This window comes from Trichosurus vulpecula, chromosome 7 (genome assembly GCF_011100635.1).
Source record: "Trichosurus vulpecula isolate mTriVul1 chromosome 7, mTriVul1.pri, whole genome shotgun sequence".
NCBI classification, from domain to species: Eukaryota; Metazoa; Chordata; class Mammalia; order Diprotodontia; family Phalangeridae; genus Trichosurus; species Trichosurus vulpecula.
Genome location: NC_050579.1, coordinates 23,338,421 through 23,357,078, shown reverse-complemented (window position 1 = coordinate 23,357,078; position 18,658 = coordinate 23,338,421). Strand labels below are relative to the sequence as shown.

Genomic DNA, 18,658 nt, shown 5'->3' with positions numbered 1-18,658 from the left:
ATTTATTGAAGGCCAGATGCCAAGGGACTAGACTGGACAGAGAGAACTCCAAGGGGCAGGGAGCAGCTGCCCTCCAGGGCTTACAGCCTGGGCGTGGGGGGGGGGGGCAGGAAACAGAAGTGAGCAGTTCCCAATGATTATACACATCATATGTACACAGCAGCACAGGGGAGGGAAGGAGGGACCAGCTGTGATCTGGGATGACTTCCTGGAGGAGGAGGATGACCAAGATGGACCAAGGAACAGAGGAGCTCCCAAAGCAGGCTGGCCAACGCTGTTGGGACAGACGGGGGTGAGGGGATGGCGGGAAGAGGGCTGTGGGTCCTTGCTGGCCGTGGGACATGGTGCTGCTAGGCAGAGTCCTCCCTGGCCCATGCCAAATCGGCCTGCTGCAGCTGCCCCATCAGGCCGACGTCATGAGCTTCCTTTTGGTGCTCTCGCTGCAGCGGTTGAGAATGAGGTCCTGGCTGGGCCGAGGAGGCACGGCTGGCTGGGGCTTCATGGGTGACTTCGGGGACTCTTCTGGTGACAAAGATTGAGAGAGGCAGACAGAGACACAGAGAGGGACAGAGAGATGGAGAGAAATACGGAGAGAGAAACAGAGAAATACAGAGACAGAGAGAGACAGAAAGACAGAAATAGAGAGATAGAAAGAGGGAGAAAGACAGAAAGATAGAGAGAAAAAGTGAGAGATAGAGAGGAAGACAGAGAAAAGAGAGACAGAAAGACAGAGATACAGAGAGAGAGAGAGAAGGAGAAAGAGACAGAAAGAGAAAGACAGAGAGATGGAAAGATAGAGATACAGAAAGACAAAGAGAAAGAAAGAGACAGAGATAGAAGAAACAGACAGAAAGACACAGAGAAAAGAGAGACAGAGATGAAAGACAGACAGAGATAGAGACAGAGATAGAGAGAGACAGGGAGAAGAGAGATAGATACAGAGAGAGACAGAGATAGACAGGGAGAAGAGAGAGATACAGACAGACACAGAGACAGAGAGAGACAGAAAGACAGAGAAGAGAGATGGAGAGACAGGGAGAGATAGAGAGACAGAGAAAGAAAAGGAGAGAAGTGGAGGGAGAGGAGAGACAGTGAGAAGTGAGAGGGGGAATGGAGAGGAGAGAGAGAGAGAGAGAGAGAGAGAGAGAGAGAGAGAAGAGAGAAGAGAGAAGAGAGAGAGGTGCTGTCAAATGCCCTGTTCACCTCCCCTGTCATGGGGAGGCCAGATCACCACTACACACAGCAAGCCCAGTGACAACCAGGCAGTGGGTAACAAAGGAATAGCATCTCTTCTTCCTTTCTTTTTCCTTCCTTCTCTCATACCCATGATCCTCTGCCAGGGGGTAAGAGCAAGCCATGCAAGGCTGTTGCCAGCAGAGCCATCCATCCCTCAGCAAAATGTGAAAGTGGAATCTGTGTCTATCATGCCCTGCCCTCCAATTCCCATGCAGATCCTCTTTCCCTGGTTCTTTGCTGTCCTAGAGAATGGACACTTCTTGCCAATAGGAATTGTTTTCCTCTTTGTACTTCCTTCCCCACCATGTACCTAGCACACAGTAGGTGCTTAATAAGTATTTGTTCATTGACTGACCAGCTGGGACTGAATGTGGAGCTGCTTAAAATAGGAGTCCCAGAGGTGATGCTGTGAGGGTAGAATTGTTTTCATCGTTGGGAAGGTCTTTAAGGAGCTTTCCCATATTCAGGCAAATATCACCAGCTGGACAGCCACCTACTCTGCCTATGGATGGGGCTAGGCCTGGCTGCAACCATTCCCTGCAACCAGAGGGATGAGGACAGACTGGAAGTGGGGTTCGAAAAAGGGAAAGGAAGGAAGAAGGAACGAGAATTGGGAAGGGTTAAGGATGGGGGAAGGGGGAAGCCGAAGGGGGCTTGAAAGGGTGAGAAGGCAGTGGGGAGGGAAGAGACTAAGGGACCAGACCATAGGAAAGACTGCCTTGCCCACTGCTCATTCCATGGGCCTCTTAGGTGCTCCTAGACGAGAAGAGGATTTGAACTCAGGTCCTTGGATCCTAATCTCGGGCTTCTCCTGCTGTGACACAATGCCCCCATTCCAGTGAGGCCCCTTTCCTAGCACGAGGGCCCCCCTCTCTGGGGCAGGAAAGGGAAGCCAGGACCCAGGCAGGCAGGGTGGACACTCACGGGGCTGGCTCTCCTCCTTCTGGGTGTTGAGCTGTCTCATCTTTCTCCGCTGCTGAATGAACTTTACGCTGTTTCTCCGGTAGGAATCTTGGCTGATGCGCTTCCGGGCTAGCTTGTGCATGCTCTGAGCATTGCGGATGGAGGACCTGGGGAGTGGGGGGAGTGTTGGTGTCAAGCCCTCCTCCTCGAGGAAGTCTTCTCAGATTCCGCCCCATTCCCTTGGCCCCTGGGTCTCCCTTCCAGGGGGCTTCTCATTCCTCCCTCAGGGCTGGCTACTCTTTGCCTTACCCCAATCTCAGGCTCATAGGACCGAGGCATAGCTAGAGACTGTGCAGCCCCCTCACTTTCCAAAAGGGAATGCTCTTTGGCCCTCAGGGCAGACCGCCTCCTGGGGCTCAAAGCCTCCTGGATGGAGAGCTGGAAGCACCTCGGGGGCCACTTAGTCTAACCCCTCATTTTACAGATAAGGAAACTGAGGCCCATGGAAATGATGTGCTTTGGCCAAGATCAGGTGGATGTCACTGAGTCACTAACTGACAAGGTCAGGATTTGAACCCAGGTTCTCTGACTCCCATGTGTCCTTGACATCTGAAAAGTTAAATCATGATTCCTGGGGCTCTACAACACATGCCAGTTAGGTAGGTACTGGCAGGGAGTTCGGCTGGTGAGTCTCACTTCCCCGTGCAGCCTGTAAACTCCCTGAGGGCAGTGCCAGTCTCTTCTCCTCTCCTGTCTGCCCACAGACTGGCACAGGGCAGCCTCCCTGGCTGATTTCCTGAAAGCTCCTTAGCCTCCCATCCCATTCCCCCAAACAAAGGGTCCCCTGGCTGGAGGAGGCTCACCTGCGGGGTGGAGCCCCCCTCTTCTTGATGAGGTTCTTGGCTTGCGTATTGTCCTGCCCAGACTTCTGTAGGTACATGGATGGGTAGTAGCCAGTGATGTCATCTTTCCTACAATCAGACAGCCCCCATGAGATGCTCCCCAGGCAGGATCCCCTGCAATGCGCAGCATCTCCAAGAGGACGAGTGGAAGGTCCTCAGCAATGCCATCTCTCCCTTTCAATGGAGGCAGGCTTTAATGATGCCCCTTTGACAGATGAGAAAACTGAGGCCCAGAGAGGGCAAGAATTTGCCCAAAGTCACACAGCAAGTTAGGGACAGAGCCCTAAAATGGGGGAGCTGGAGAGGAGCCTACATCTAGAATCTGAGGGGGCTTCAGAGGACTCCTGGGCTGACCCCCTCATCTTATACATGAGGCCGCTGAGGTTCAGGAAATGAATCGACTGTCCTAGGGACACACAGAGGAGACATTTGAACTCAGCTCATCTGAATCCAGAGCAACTATTAAGCTGCTCCCTTACAGATTATTTAGCCCAACAGAAAGGACGTGACTTGCCTAAGGTCCCACAGTGAATTAGTGGCACAGACAGAAATTAGAACCCAGGTCTCCTGATGCCAAATTGGATCCAGATCTCTTTAAATCCCCAGTGACTTGTACAGTACCTGGTACATAGTAGGCACTTAATAAATTCTGGTTGAATGATTGGGTCAAAGGATTATAGATTTAGAGGAGAAGGGACCACTGAGTTTAACTCTCTCATTTTATGGAGAGGTAACTGAGGCATAGACAAGTACAGTGACTTACCCAGGGTCACACAGCTGGTAAGTAAATGAAACAGGATTCAAACTTGGGTAGTCCTGTCTCCAAGCCAGCACTCTACCAACTTCCTAACTAGCTGACTGATTAATTGGTTGAATGAGTCTATGTCATGTTGCTTCCCCAGTTGGTGACTCCATCTTGAGAGTCTTTCCCAGGTCCGAGTTCCTAACAGTCTTCCCTAAGACTTGACCAGGCCTGTTCCCTGCATCCCTTACCCTTGCTCCCCAAACTAACCTCTTCTCTTACCTGATGACCCACCAGCCATCCAGTAGTTTGTGGATAACTTCAATGGTTTCCCCTTCGTTCAACGTCATTTCATCCTCCTCCACAGCAGTGTAAGCTTTAATGGTGACGTAAGGTTCACCTAGGATAGTCGTATGGGTTCTGAGTTCTGAGACCCATCCCTCCCTTCTGTTCCCCCTCCCCTGCCCTGTCCACAGGCTGACCTGGACCTAGGTGGTCTTCACCCCCCTCTGTGGTTCTTACTGGGCACCTGTGACATGACCTGCTCCTTGCCTCCTCCTACATCTCCCACCATTCCTCTTTCTTCTTTGCCCATCCCTCTTCCCTTCTTGGTTTTGTTCTAGGCCCTCTTTTCTCTCTATCCTCCCTCTCTTGGTGAATTTATTCAATCCTGTGGCTTTACAAGAGAGATATTGTGGCTCAGTGGAGAGAACACTCAACTCAGAGTTGGGAAGATGGGTTCCAACTTCTGGCCAAAATGGTTACTCAGGTTCTGACCTCTAAGATAGCGGCCCAGGCTGGTCCAAGATGGCTCAAATGGCCCAGCTTCCATATATCTAGTCCAGCAAAGATCTAAAGTTCAAACCAGTTCATACTCTAAAGTGCAAAATGATCAATAAATCCAATGAGAAATCATAGTAAGTGACTACCACCTGAACAACCCAAAAGATCAGCCAGAAGCAATAAGAATGAGGGTCACCAGTAAAGCCAGTGACCACACAGGGTAGACTCCCAATGAGACCAGAGATAACCTAAGAGGTCTAAAGGCAGCAAGAGCTGAGGAACCCTTGAGAAAACTCCAGGCTTAGGACCTTGCAATGTCCAAAGAGCTGTGGCAGCTTTGTAATGCTAAGTTCAGACCAGGATAACCAGAGTCCAGGGTCTCCAAGGTCCCTAAGATGCTGGAGAGAGCCCTCGACATCCAGTGCTCAGAACCTCCAAGATCCAGGAGGGTCTGTCTAACCCCAAGAGATGGAGAAAACTGCAGGAACCCAAGGGAAAGACCAGCAGGGAGTGGCATAGATTCCCAATTCAGTTCCTGAAGTTGGAGAGATGAGTAAATCAAAGAAAACACCAACCTATATAAAAATATTGCAAATGTTCCCCCAAAGTTAGAGGGAGTAACCCTATAACAAATGTGAGTAGACACTCAAAATTAAAAATAGATTTCCCACAAGGACTACATGAATACCTTAGAAGTAATGGAATAATAGATTTTTTTTAAATGAAATGAAAGCTCTTGGAGAAAGAATTAGAAAGTGAATAAATAGATTAGAAGGGAAAGTGGTAAACTTTTTCCAAGAGATGCAATTTCTAAAAACTGGAAGAGATGAAACAGAAATCAGTGATTCCATGAGATAGCAGGAAATATTAGAACAAAATCATAAAATTAAAAAATGAAATTAAATAAAGATATCTGATATCAAAATTGACCTGGAGAATAGGTCAAGAAGGGAGAACTTTAGAATCTCTGAAAACTATAACTTTTTAAAAAAAGCCTGAACACTATATTTCAATCAATTATAAATTAAAACTCTCTCTATCTTATTAGAATCACAGGGCAAGGTAAAGAAAGAAAGAATCTCTCATTTCCTAAAAGGAAGACAAGAAAAATCCCAAGAATATCATAACCAAAATCCAGAACTCCCATGCAAACAAAACAAAAACCTCAACATACTGCAAGAAATCAGAAAAAATCAGCTCAAGTACCATGGAACCAGAATCGGGATCACACAAGACCTGGCAGTTTCTTCTACAAATGAGAAGAGATCTTATAATACAATATTTCAAAAGATGAAAAATATAGGCTTACAATCAAGAATAATTTACTCTGCTAAGATGAGTATTATCCTACAGAGGAAAAAAAATAGACCTTAATTGGATAGAAGACTTTCAAGCATTTCTGATGAAAAGACTAGAGCTGAGTAGAAACTTTGAAATACAAACAGAAGAGTCCAGAGACACCTAGAAAGTGTAAGGTTTGTTTGAGGAATTGGAAGAAGATATATGATGATGTGGTGCTAACATTGTAATAGAAGAAGAAACAAGTGTCCCTTCAGAACTTTCTTATCTTCAAAGAGTATTAAGGGAGTTAACTAAGAAAAAACAGAGACCCTGGAGGTAGATTAATTTTGTTCCAAGAGTTTAGAAAGGAGGAAAGAGAAGGGACTGTAAAAGGAGGAATACATTGATGTAGAAAGGAAAAAAGGAGGCAGAACTTGGTTATTTCTCCTAATTAGGGCACAAGAGAAGAAAAGTATGCAAACACGGAGGGAAGAGTTAGAGGAGAGTGTATCAGATGCACCTCACTCATCCAAAAGAGACAAAGGTAGTTTGAATGCATACAACAGTTTGGTATAGATATACACCAAACTCAACAGGGTAGCCTGAGGAAATAGGGAAGGAGAAGATGGTTAGGAGGGAAAATAATACTGGGGAGGGAATAGTGACAAATGAAATGAATGTGCTGATCTGAAAAGGAGATTGAAGGGGGCGGGGAAGAAGGAAGAGAAAAGAACTAAAATCTAAGGGAGTGCCTTAGACAGTTGGAGAATGGCAGAACCAATTGTGGTATATGAATATAGTGGGATATTATCACACTGCAAGAAATGACAAAGGAGATAATTTCAGAGAATCAGAGTTAGTTTGAAATGATGCAGAGTGAAGTGAGCAGAACCTGGAGAACAATTTATTCAAAAACAGAAACATTGTTAAAAAAAAAAAAACTTTGAAAGACTTAAGAATTCTGATCATTTCAATGACCAACCACATGTCCCAAAGACCGGAGATGCAGCATGTTACCCACCTCCTGACAAAGTGAGGGACACAAGTTTGCATTAAAAAGATACGTTTGGACTTTGTTGGGTAGATCTGTTTTGCTACTTGTTACAAGAGATTTTTTTTCTTTCTTTCTCTTGGTTCTTAATTGGAGGGGCTAGGATTAGGCAAAAGACAAGTTGGTAACAATGATACCCCAAAAAGAGAAACATTGTAATACTTTTTAAAATGCAGAGGAGAGAACAAAAGGAAATTCAGAAAGGAGCATAGACAAGCAGGACAGTTTTGAAAGTAAGATATAGAATGTATTAAACACTTTTTTAAAAGCAGGAAATATGAAATGGAGATTCATGGTTTCATATCAAATTTTGTTTTGTTGTGTGTAGGGAAATAATCTGAAGTTTTTGGTGTTTAAGTTCAGAATTTATTTTTAATTCACAGGAGAAAGACCAAAAGGAGACAAATAGGATAGCTTTGAAAGTTACGTGTTATATTCTTAGAGAGAAAAACCAACTGAATGTGATGGAAATCTTTTGTTTTCACGGACAATCTTCTTTTTCTGGTCTGCTCTATACATGGAAATTCTCCTTGTTTGCATGTTCATTGAATTCAGAATTAATTTTTTTTAAGCCTGGATTCAAATTCTCATGTAAACAACTTGAGGGCGGGGACTTTCTTTATCTCTTACACCATAGATCATAGGCTCTAGAGCTGGAAGGAACCTCAGTAATCTTGTTCAATCTACAGATGAGGCAAGTGGGGCCCAGAGAAGGGAAGTCACTTGCCCAAGATCATACAGCTAAGGAGGAGCAGTGTCCACATTAGAACCCAGCTCCTCCAACTCTAACTTTTGTCATTGTAGCATATTGTGTCACCTTCACTTAGTATAATAGAGCTTAATGACATTATTGAGTGATTGATTAAATTAATGGATAGATGGATGGATAGACGGATGGATGGACGGACGGACGGACGGACGGACGGACGGACGGACTGGACGGACGATGGACGGACGGATGGATGGACTGACGATGGACGGACGGATGGATGGACGGATGAGATGGATGGACGGATGGATGGATGGATGGACGGATGGATAGATGGATGGATAAGTAAATGAATGAATGATTGAGTCCCTCTGGTGAGAAATCACTGGCTGGGAAGAAACTCTTCTCCTCTCTTTAACCTGATGTACCCTGACTTGTTTGGACTGAGAGGTGGACCTTGGTGTATGAGGTCGGGGGGGAGGGTGTCTTTGGGAAGGGGAAGGAGAAGTACCTTCATAATTGGGCTCCTGTTCTTCAGACTCATCTGGACTGTCTATGGGCTCCAGGTAAGAAGCTGGTACCCAGCCACGCTTTTGCTTTGTTTGGCAAAACCACCAACCTGTTTTCAGAGCCACAAACACAGCGTGAGGGCCACAGGCTTCCCTGTGGCTTTCCAGACCCCTGTGGGCTGTGGGGAGCACCCACCCAAACATACAAGCACGCCCATGAAGACAGGCATTCAGCTATTCAGCACGTGTTGATTGAGGGCTGGTTACAGACAGGGTCCTACGCTAGATACTAAGCCCAGGCCCCTGCAGAAACACACAAGCACAGACACCTGAATGTACACTCCCTTCTAAGCCCTATTGCTCAAAAGCATATCCTTACACAACTACAAACCCACATTCACCACCCCAACACACACACACACACACACACACACACACACACACACATATTGAGAGGGTATTATGGGATTGCCCTCTGGCTGTGTGAATATAATACAAACACATAAACATGTCCTTGGCTGTATGTGACAATAATAAACGGATGGATGGAAAATACATAAACACGTATAATAACTAGCATTTACGTAGTGCTTTAGAGTTTGCAAAAAGCTTTACAAATGACCTTAGTTTATCCTCACCACAACCCCGGGAGGCAGGTGCTATGATTATCCCCATTTTTCAGATGAGGAAACTGAGGCACAGAGAGGGTAAGTGGCTGGCACAGTATCACACAGCTTGTAAGCATCTGGATTTGAACTCAGGATGTCCCAAGTCCAAGTCCAGTGCTGTAACCACTGTACCACCTGGCTACCAAGCACATCACCTTCACTATCAAATAGCTCACACTTCTATAGAGCTTCATGACAACCCTATGAAACAAGTAACATAATTTCTCATATCCCCATTTCACAAACAGAGAAACTGAAGCTAAGAGAAATTAAATGCCTTAATTACACAGCTAGTAAGTGTGAGCATGATTTGAACTCAGGTTCCTATTCAAAGTCCAGAGTTTTGCTGGTTTTTTTCCCTACATATCTTGTGATCCTGTACAACGGATATCATAACGCAACCTGCCTCGAAGGGTTGTTGTGAGGGGCACTTACCACAGTGCCTGGAACCTGGTAGGTGCTTAATGAATGCTTGTTCCATTCTCCTCCCTTCCCCCACAGAGACATGCACATGTATCATAGCCATGTCTCACATACAGACATACCCACACACTCACAGATCATCCAATCCCTTTTTCTCCCCTCCCCCCACCCTCAACCACCAAAGCCTCCCGGACAAGACCACCATATCGCCTCAATTCTTGGGGCAATAAATGAGGACTCATTCCTATACACTGGCACCCTCCTTGGACCCACCAACTCCATAAATAAAAAATAAAAGCATTCAGTGATGAGGCACCAAAGGACCTCGGAGAAGCCAGGGAAAAGGGGGACCCAGCCTGCCTGTCCCAGGCTATGCTAGAGATGGAACCGGTCCAGGTTGGGGGTTGGGGAGTGGAGAGGGTGAAGGAAAGGGGAAGGAAGAAGAAAGCAGAAGGAAGGAGGGGGGAGGGGGACTGACCGCTTTGTCCTTTCTCCACCACATCCACCAGGTCACCCAACTTCAGGGTCATCTCCGTATTGGAGTTTTTCTCATAGTCTGCGATTGCCCGGTAGGTCTGCAAGATGATGGGGCCAGTGATGTCTGAGGGCAGTAGAAAAAGAGAGCTGAGAAAAGAGGCTTCCAGGTCGGGGATGGAGTGGGGAGCGAGGGAGGCAAGCTCGCCTTTGGGCCCCTCCCTCCCTTCACACCACATATCAGAAGGGATGGAGAAAAGGGGACTGGCCTTTGCGCTCCTCCTGCTCCTCCCAACACATTCTATGGTTTCGGCCCCCTTCCCCTCCTCCTCCTTTGATTTGGGGACATAAAGAGCATCTGTTTGTTCTTAGAGGAACCAAATAAGCCAGAGTTGAAAAGGCCCTTCAAGGTCATCTAGTACAATCCCTTCATTTTGCTTAAGAGGAAACAAGACACAGAGAGATTAAGTGACTCGTACAAGGTCACGCAGGGAAGACCAACAATCCAGCATAAAGGACCTACTAGCTCATCTACCAGGCTCTCTTAACCTGGGATCCGTGAACTTGGTGGGTTTTTGTTTTTAATATTTTCATAACTATTTCAATATTCAATTTTTCAATCAATATACTACAATACAATTAAATATTTACAATAAACACTCTTCAATATTTCAGTTTTAATATTCAGTTCAACATGCCTTTGGAATCCTAGGCACTAAAAGACATTATTCTGAGACAGGGGTCCACAGGCTTCCCCAGACTGCCAAAAAGGTGAACAACTCCTGGATCCTAGTCCAACCCCCTAATTCTACTGCATAGGAAAGAGGCCCAGAGAGGTTTCAGTGATTTGCCAGAGGTCACACAGATAAGCAAACAGGAAAGGCAATATTCGAACCCACAGCCTCTGACTCCAGCAGTCCTTCCATTACACTCCAAAACCTTCCAGAAACTCAGACTCAATGCCAAACAATGCAACCATAGCTCAGTGCAAAGACCATCGGCTCCAGAGTCCAAGGACAGCAGACACTTACTGATTGCATGCCCTTTGGCCCCTCACTTCCTTTCTATTTCGTCCTCCATAGGAAGGGGGAGGTGGGGCCATTGGGTGTTGGACTAAACATTTTCTAAGACCCCTTCCAATTTGACATATCCACAATTTTATAATCCTCCTTAGGCCTCAATTTCCCCTTCTGTAAAAAAAGGAAGGCCCAGCGTCAGGCCCCAAGATGCCCTCTCCCTCGAAATGGATCCTAGGATGCTCTGGAACTTGGTCATTCGGCAAATGCTTTGGGAGTGCTGATAGTGAACACAAAGTAAATGGCCATTCCCGATGGAAGACTCTTCCCCCTTTGGGTCCTGATGACTTCCTCTGGGATGATCCTTCCCTTCTTTGACATTCCCTGATCCCCAGAGGAGCCCCTTGTATTTCTCACCTGAAGCGTTGTTCCTGGAATCCTTGGGCATCAGATATGTCTCTGGCTTCTTCACCCTGCAAGGAAGAGAGCCAATGTCTTGTCTCGTGCCCTCTGTCACACACCTGACTCTGCATTCACTGCAGCAGGGAGTCCTGAGGTAGACCCAAGGAAGAGCTCCCAGATAACCAGAGACATGTGTTGGATTGGAACAAGAGCAAGGAGGAAGACAAATGCGCCTTTCCTCTAGGTCTGGGGCTTTTCATCTCAGTTGTTTCATGGACCTTTTGGGCAGTGTCTGCTGAAACCCATGGAACCCTTCTCAGAATCATGCTTTTCGATGCATCCAAGAAAACACATAGGGACAGCTAGGTCTATACTCAGCTATGAGTCAGGAGGACCTGACTTCAGATACAGCCTCAGACACTTACTAGCTATGTGACCCTGGGCAAGTCACTTAATCCTGACTGCCTCCAAAAATAATTAAGAAAAAAAGAAAATACATAGAAACCAATTATGTTGAAATACATTTATGAAAACATGTAAAAAACAAATTCACGGACCCCAAGTTAAGAACTCCTGCTCCAGATTTGATTATTACCCCCCCCAGTGGTATCTTTTTTTTTTAATTAAAATTTTATGAGTTTCTCTTTTTATATCACCTATGTTTTCCACCACATTCCTCCTTTTTTTTATTAGTCAAGTCCAATTCTTCAGGACCCCCTTTAGGGCTTTCTTGGCAAAGATCCTGGAGTGGTTTGCCATTTCTTTCTCCTGCTTATTTTACAGATGAGGAAACTGAGGCCAATAGGGTTAAGCGACTTGCCCAGGGTCGCAGTTAGTGTCTGAGGCAGGATTTGAACTCAGGTCTTCTGACTCCAGGACCAGTGCTCTATGCCCTGCACCACCCAGATGCCCCTAGCACTGATGTTTTGAAAACCTGCTGGGACATTAGCTTGTCTAGTGCCCCAGCATCCCACCCTGTGGCCTTTCATCTCTCCCCCAGCAGGCAGTGGGGTGGAGAAGGAAAGGCAAGCAGCAGTCACTCACTGGTTGTCCGAGGGGAGCTTCAGGTCGTCAGGTCTTACTTTGAAGAAATCCAGAACGTGGGAGCAGCGGGAGATCTTGGTGGGCAGGTTCATCAGGGTGTTACAGTACTCAGTCAGCGTGCCCTGGCGGTTCTCTGTGGTCCTCTGCCCATCGAACCATCGAGGGGCTGGATGGCCGAGTGGCCAAGAACAGCAAGCAGAGAGGTGAGTGACAGAAGAAGATTGGGGCATGAAAAGAGACTGGAGGCAGAGGACCTGGGTTCAAATCCAACCTCAGCCGACCAATGCCTGTGTGACCGTGGGTGAGTACCGTAATTTCTCTAGGTGTCTGTTTGCTTATTTATAAAGTGAGGGGGTTAAACTAGATGGATTCTGGGCTGCCTTCCAGCCCTGGATCTGTAAAGGGAAGAGAATGACCATTTATATAGTGCCTACTGATAAGCAATTTACAAATATTGCCTCATTTGATCCTCACAACAACCCTGAGAGGTGGGTGCTGTCCTTATCTCCATTTTACCACTGAGGAAACTAAAGCAAACCAGGTGAAATGACTTCCCCAGGGTCACCTAGCTAGTGTCTGAGGCTGGATTTGAACTCAAGTCTTCCTGAGATCCAGCGCTCTAACTGCTGTGAACCTGTGATGCTGGTGTCTCCAGGACAAGCCAGGCCATGGGACAGGGGAGTCTTGGGTCCTGGCCTTGACTTTGCTGTAAACTTGGCCAAGGTCCTCCCTGCCTCAGTGGCAAGCCAACGAGCTGAGAAAGTGCTTGCCTGGCTTCCTGTCCCATGAATGTCCAGCTCTCTGTGGGTTTTAAGTAGCTTTTGCTGTTCTTTCCTCTTCCTCTTTTTGTTACTCACCCAAAGGACCTGTTGTGCAGTGGAGCTTGAGCAGACCCGGGCAGAGAGAGAGCAGAGCTGTAGCTAGGGATCAGGGGGGTGGCCACAGGAGGCCGACCAGGGAGGACCTCACCTGGGCCATGGCCCAGAGGACGAGGCCACAAGCCATCTGGAAGCTTCCTGTTTCCAGTCACCATTGCTGCTCAGTACCAAGCCCAGTAGTTCTTGATTGGTTTTATGCTATGTGCCTCTGATTTAGGGGGTGGGGTGGCCTGAGCTCTGGCCGGAATTGAAACCTAAACCTTAGGCAGCAAAGGACAGCTGGAGACTGTTCTCTTTGAGCCTGGGGTTTTCCCAAGGCAGCTAGCTTATCCCAAGGAACCCTAGTCAAAAGTCCAAGAGCTCAGCTCAGGCCCCTGGGAAAGGATCCACCAGGGCAAAGCACCCCCTCGACCCCGAATAAAGCAGGGGATCAAAGATCAGTGCCATCCCTAAGCAGCTCTGTCTCTCTCCCCGACCCTGACCTCTCTACTCCAGGGCATGGACACAAACCCAGACCTCCCCATCCCAGGGCATGGACAAACTTTGCAATTGTCTCTTCATTTTCAGGTGCTGTATATGCATCCCACGCCCCTAATAATAGCATCACGGAACTGAGAAGGACTCTGGAGGTCTAGTCCAAGCCTGTCACACCCATTTTGCCAAAGATAGACACGAAGCACAGAGATTTGCCAGGGCCACAGTAGAAGTAAGTGCCAGATACAGAATGAGATCCTAGGTCTTTCTGACTTCAGATTCAGCCCCCCGTCCACAAGCCCAGCCTGCTAGCCGGCCCCCGCAGAGAGCTGCACATTTTTACAAGCACATCCACGTACAGGATCCCATTTCAACCTCACTGTGACTCTGCCACATAGACAGGACAGGTAGTATTCACCCATTTCACAGAAACTGAGAGTTACGGAAATGATGTTCAGGATGCAGAGAGCCCGCCCAAGTTCAGTAAGGGCAGGTGAGAGAATTCCCAAGAAGATTTCACTTCTTTCCTAGCTCTTGCCCTCAACTCAGCGTACCTGGGAGGTGGGGGATGATTCTGTTCTCTGAGCTGATTTGTCCAGATTCAATAGGAAACATTTCTTTTAACAGTTTCTAAAAGGAGAGAAAATAGGAAAAGCAAAGTCATTTCTTCCCTGTTCCCACACGACGGAGGGAAACTGAGGCTGCGCCAGCTCTCCCCCTTCCAGCATCCTGCTTCAGAACGTCAGAATCACCCCCAGCTCACTGGCTCCTCACACATCCATCAGACGCCACGTTCTGACCTCGCTCCTTTTTCAACATCTCTCACATCCAACGTCCTCTCTCTACTGCCACGGCCACCATGGTATTGGTGAGTGCCTGGCGTGGGGCTTTATAAGAGCTTGTCACTCGACTGATAGGCGATTAATGGCCGTTGATGGGTTAATTAGATGTAAGCTCCTGAAGGCCAGGAAATGTTTCATCTTTATCATTGTTGTGTCCAGGCCAGCAGGGTACGTGGAACCTAGTGGGTGCTTAATGAATGCTTGTTGATTGATCATATCCATTCAACGCCAAAAACATTTATTAAGTACCTACTGTGTACAGAATATTGTGCTAGGGTACTGTCTCTGCCTCCAAGAGGTTATAAAGCAGTAGAAGAGATGAAATGCTTGAATGAGTAACTAAAACAGAACAATAAGCATAATAGAGATATTATAACAAATAACTATAATAGAAACCACAATAGAACCAAATAACTGTAAGAGAAAAGGAGATACAAGCACAAAAGAGATATGAATGGGATGCTCAGAGTATACTGGAGGAAGAAATCACTTTTGCTTCTGGGGAAGTCTCCAAGGAGGAGTTAGGATTTGTATTAATTGCATTTCAATGGATAGAGAGCAGGGGGAGAGCATTCTGGGCTAAGAAAGAGCCCAAAGAAATGCGCAGGTGGGAAAGTGATGGCTATGTAGATGGAGCATCTCGCCGGCACAGTGGCCTAGAGTTGCTAGGACCTGAGTTCAAATGCAGCCTCAGACACTTACTAGCTGTGTGACCCTGGGCAAGTCATCTAACCCTGTCTACCTCAGTTTCCTCATCTGTAAAATGAGCCAGAGAAAGAAAAGGCAAACCACTCCAGTGTCTCTGCCAAGAAAACCCCAAATGGGGTCGTGGAGAGTTGAACTCAACACACATGTTGAATCACCCTTTTTAGGTCTTATTAGCACTTCAAAGCGGTTACTGCTTTTTTAAAACCTTGTCTGTAAGTTCACCCAAAAAGCAAAGAGTAACAATATCCTGATTACACCTTCCTGATAAATATAAACGCTGATGTGTTAACAGACCAACCATCAATTTAATGGAACCAGGGTGGCACCCCGTGCCCAGTTGACTAAGCTGTTAATGATGGGCATATAGACCCTCCTCAATTATCTGAAGGGGTGCAGGGTGGTACCACACACTTTGTGTCTGGTCTGTGACAACCATTGAACCCTGGACCAGTTTCTTCCATTTCCCTGAATGCTTCTTAGACAGCTTCCCCCACCCCTCTTCTCAGTCTTCACATGACATAACTCACTCTACCGTGGTCTCAAGCCAAAGATGCTTATAATAGCTAACATTTACAGAGCATTTTGAAGTTTGCAAGGCACTCTAAAAATATGATTTCATTTCAGCCTCAGGTAAGGTGTGGTGAGGCAGGTGTGGTGAGCCACTCCACTTCAGCAATGAGAAAACAGAGGTTAAATGACTTGTCAGAAAGAGCCTGAGACTGGATTTGAATTCAGGTCTCCCTGACTCAAGGCCCAGTACACTGTCCATTGTACCACCCAGGAAGGTCAGTCTGCTGCCCCTCAAATCAGAGAAGGCTTTTCCAAGCCACAAAGAGATGATCTGGGGCTTGTTTGAAGATTGCTATTGTCCTGTTTGAGAATTATCTGTTACTTTGGATTATCTGTGTCAGTGCTTTGCATATATTAAACATTTTACCAGTCTTTAACTTTCAGTCGTTCTTTCACTCATTCATTCATATATAGAGAGTGGGAACCTCCCTTGGCTCATTGAGAATTGGCTCAATAATGGATATATCTTAGATTGTTTTCTTCCAGTCTGTGGTCAGAAATGGACGGAGCCCCTTAGGGCTTCTCTCTCTTTCCCCTCCCTCCATGGTGAAATCCCATGGACCGGCCCCCCACTCCAGGCCCACACTCACATGGAACTCGTAGATCTCTGTGAAACGGCGGTAGACCACCTTCTCTGAAAGGTCCTGCCATTTCACCAAGAACATGTAGACCTGGAGAAAGAAGAAGGGCCCAACTAAGTCTAGTGTCCATGGTTAGGGCCAGCCACATCCCAATGGAGCAAAGAATCAGCAGGCAAGGTTGCTGCAGGAAGCATGGTGGGAGTGGAGAACGCCATCCCAGCCCTTTCCTGTAGCTTTCTAGCTTCTTTCTTACAAGGTGGCTTTAATCATAAATAGGAGGATCGGAGTAAAAGTGGAGGGGTGCAGCGGGTTTGGGGGAGGGGAAAAGGGGTAAGTAGATCATTTTCATCAGGTCGCTGGCTACCAGGTGCTCCAGCGGGCAGAAAGATGGGGAAGAAAGAACAATTTATGCTCTCTAGGAGCTCAGTAGGCGAAACAAGACAGACAGGAAGGAAAAGAGAGCCGAAGGCAGAAGTGGGGACGGTGTCCAGTGAGGCAGAATTGGGACTCCCAGATTGCTTCTTTTGTAGTCTCCTGCCTCTCTCAGTGGCCCCTCTGGCCCCCTTCTCTCTCCTCTGGACATATAACCCTGCCAAGAGCCAGTGAGCTGCTCTGATTCATAGAATTCAAGGCTGGAAGAACCCTAGAGGCCGTCTAGTTTAAACCCACGTGAGAAAAAACAAACTGAGGCTCACAGATATTGTGACTTGTCTCAGGTCCCACAGCTGGTGATGTACGTGGCTGATTGGGTAACGATTTAAACTATTCCCCCTTTCAGGGGTATTTATAAGAAACAAAACAGTGATTTTGCCCAATTAAATTAAATTCAAGTCAAGAAATATTTCTTAAGTACCTACTAAGTGCTGAGCACTGGGGGGAAATGGGCAGTCTGAGGAGACAAAACTGGACAGAGGAGAGTTTGGACTCTGGAGTCGAGGCAGCTGTTCAAATGTAACCTCTGATAATGACCCCTCTGTGGGATGGAGGAAAGTCACCAAAATACTCTGGGTAATGGTTGGGTTAGAGTGCTGAGGATCTGTCCAGCTTTAGAGGATCCTACAACCCCAGAAAAGACACCAGCGGTCTCTATGCTTGGGCTTCAGCATTGTGATGGGAAAGATGGCTGAAGGCTCGCCTTTCCATCAGACCACGGGGCAGTTGCTGGGCTGATCTGCCCATGGGGCAAGGCCAGCCCTGGATGGTACTCACATAGTGCTGACTCGGGGAAAAACGCTTCTCAAAGCCTAGGAGGACGATGTGCCTGATGAAAGAGTCCCCCATGACTGCGATCCCCTCCTCAAGCTGGTCAGAACTCCCTGAGGGTTGAGGGCTGGTGGAGGATCTGTGACTGGAAAGTCTTGGGGCACCCCCACAGCCTTTTATGTGTTAGGAAAAGAGGAAGTCATAAGCAAGGGAATTTGTTTGTGCTGAGGGAGAGGAAGGGGCCCAGCCCTCAGGGAGGGGCAGATGCCTGGATGACCTTGGGTTCTTCTTTCAGTTTCTTATCATTTCTTCTATCTCTACTGTTTCGATTTCTCATCATTCTAACAACTGTATATGTGTACATGTGTGAGAGAGTGAGTGAGAGGGGGAGGGAGAGATGGAGAGAGAGAGAGAAAGAGACCAAGTGGGGGGTGGGGAGAAAGAGAGATGGAGAAAGAAAGAAACAGAGGAAGAGAGAGAGATAAAAAGATAGAAACAGAGAAAGAGAGAGAAAGAGAGAAGGGGAAGAAAAGATGGGGAAAGAGAAAGAGAGAGGGAGAGAGAAATGGAGAAAGAGAAAGAGGGGGGAGAAATGGAGAGAGAAAGAGAGAGTGAAAGAAAGGGGGAGGGAGAGATGGAGAGAGAAAGAAAAAGAGAGAGGGAGGGAGAGATAGAAAGAGAGAGAAAGAGAGGGAGAAAAAGAGACAGAGAGAGGGAGGGAGAAATGAGGAGAGAGAGAGAGACAGAGAGACAGAGAGACAGAGAGAGAGAGAGAGAGAGAGAGAGAGAGAGAGAGAGGCAGGCGGGAGAGGCTTTCTAATTTGTTACAGACAGACGCCCTTGTATATCTGTGTGCTACATGCATGTGCGGGGCGAATGATGCCATGCTGGACCAGAACACAGAAGACCCAGGCTCTGGGTGGCCTCTTCACCTTCTCTATCTCTTCTTTTGTCAAAGGGCTCTTGCTTCCTGCCCCCGCCCCCACCCCCCTCACTCCCCTTCTCAGGCTGTTGGGAGGATCACAGGAGAGACTGGATTGGAAGTCATAGATCCCAGACAAAGAGCTGGAAGGTGCCAGAGACCACTTAGTCCAACCTCCCTTATTCTATAGGTGAGGAAACTGAGTCCCAGAGAGGTGACTGGCCCAAGGTCACACAGAAGTGAGATTTGAACCTGTCTCTTTTTCTCGCTATACCAAGTGTCCTTTGTAAACTATAGGGCACTGTGGGCGGGGCATTTGAATGGCCTTGCTTCGGTC

General features: G+C 47.1%; 1 protein-coding gene across 2 annotated transcripts; it reads right to left on the bottom strand.

The window, feature by feature from the left end:
- On the bottom strand, positions 1-17,527 carry NCF1 (neutrophil cytosolic factor 1). 2 transcript variants are annotated; one of them, XM_036767458.1, is made up of 11 exons: positions 17,406-17,527; positions 16,206-16,286; positions 14,050-14,125; positions 12,144-12,309; positions 11,115-11,170; positions 9,686-9,808; positions 8,119-8,226; positions 4,066-4,183; positions 3,003-3,110; positions 2,161-2,306; positions 1-522 (listed from the first exon to the last, which is right to left on the bottom strand). In XM_036767458.1, the coding sequence occupies exons 1-11, from the start codon at positions 17,475-17,477 to the stop codon at positions 404-406; spliced, it is 1,173 nt and encodes a 390-aa protein (XP_036623353.1). In that variant the 5' UTR covers positions 17,478-17,527; the 3' UTR covers positions 1-403. The 2 variants fall into 2 exon arrangements, with proteins under 2 accessions (XP_036623353.1, XP_036623354.1); XM_036767459.1 differs by having other exon boundaries at positions 1-519.
- Positions 17,528-18,658: the final 1,131 nt, after the last annotated feature.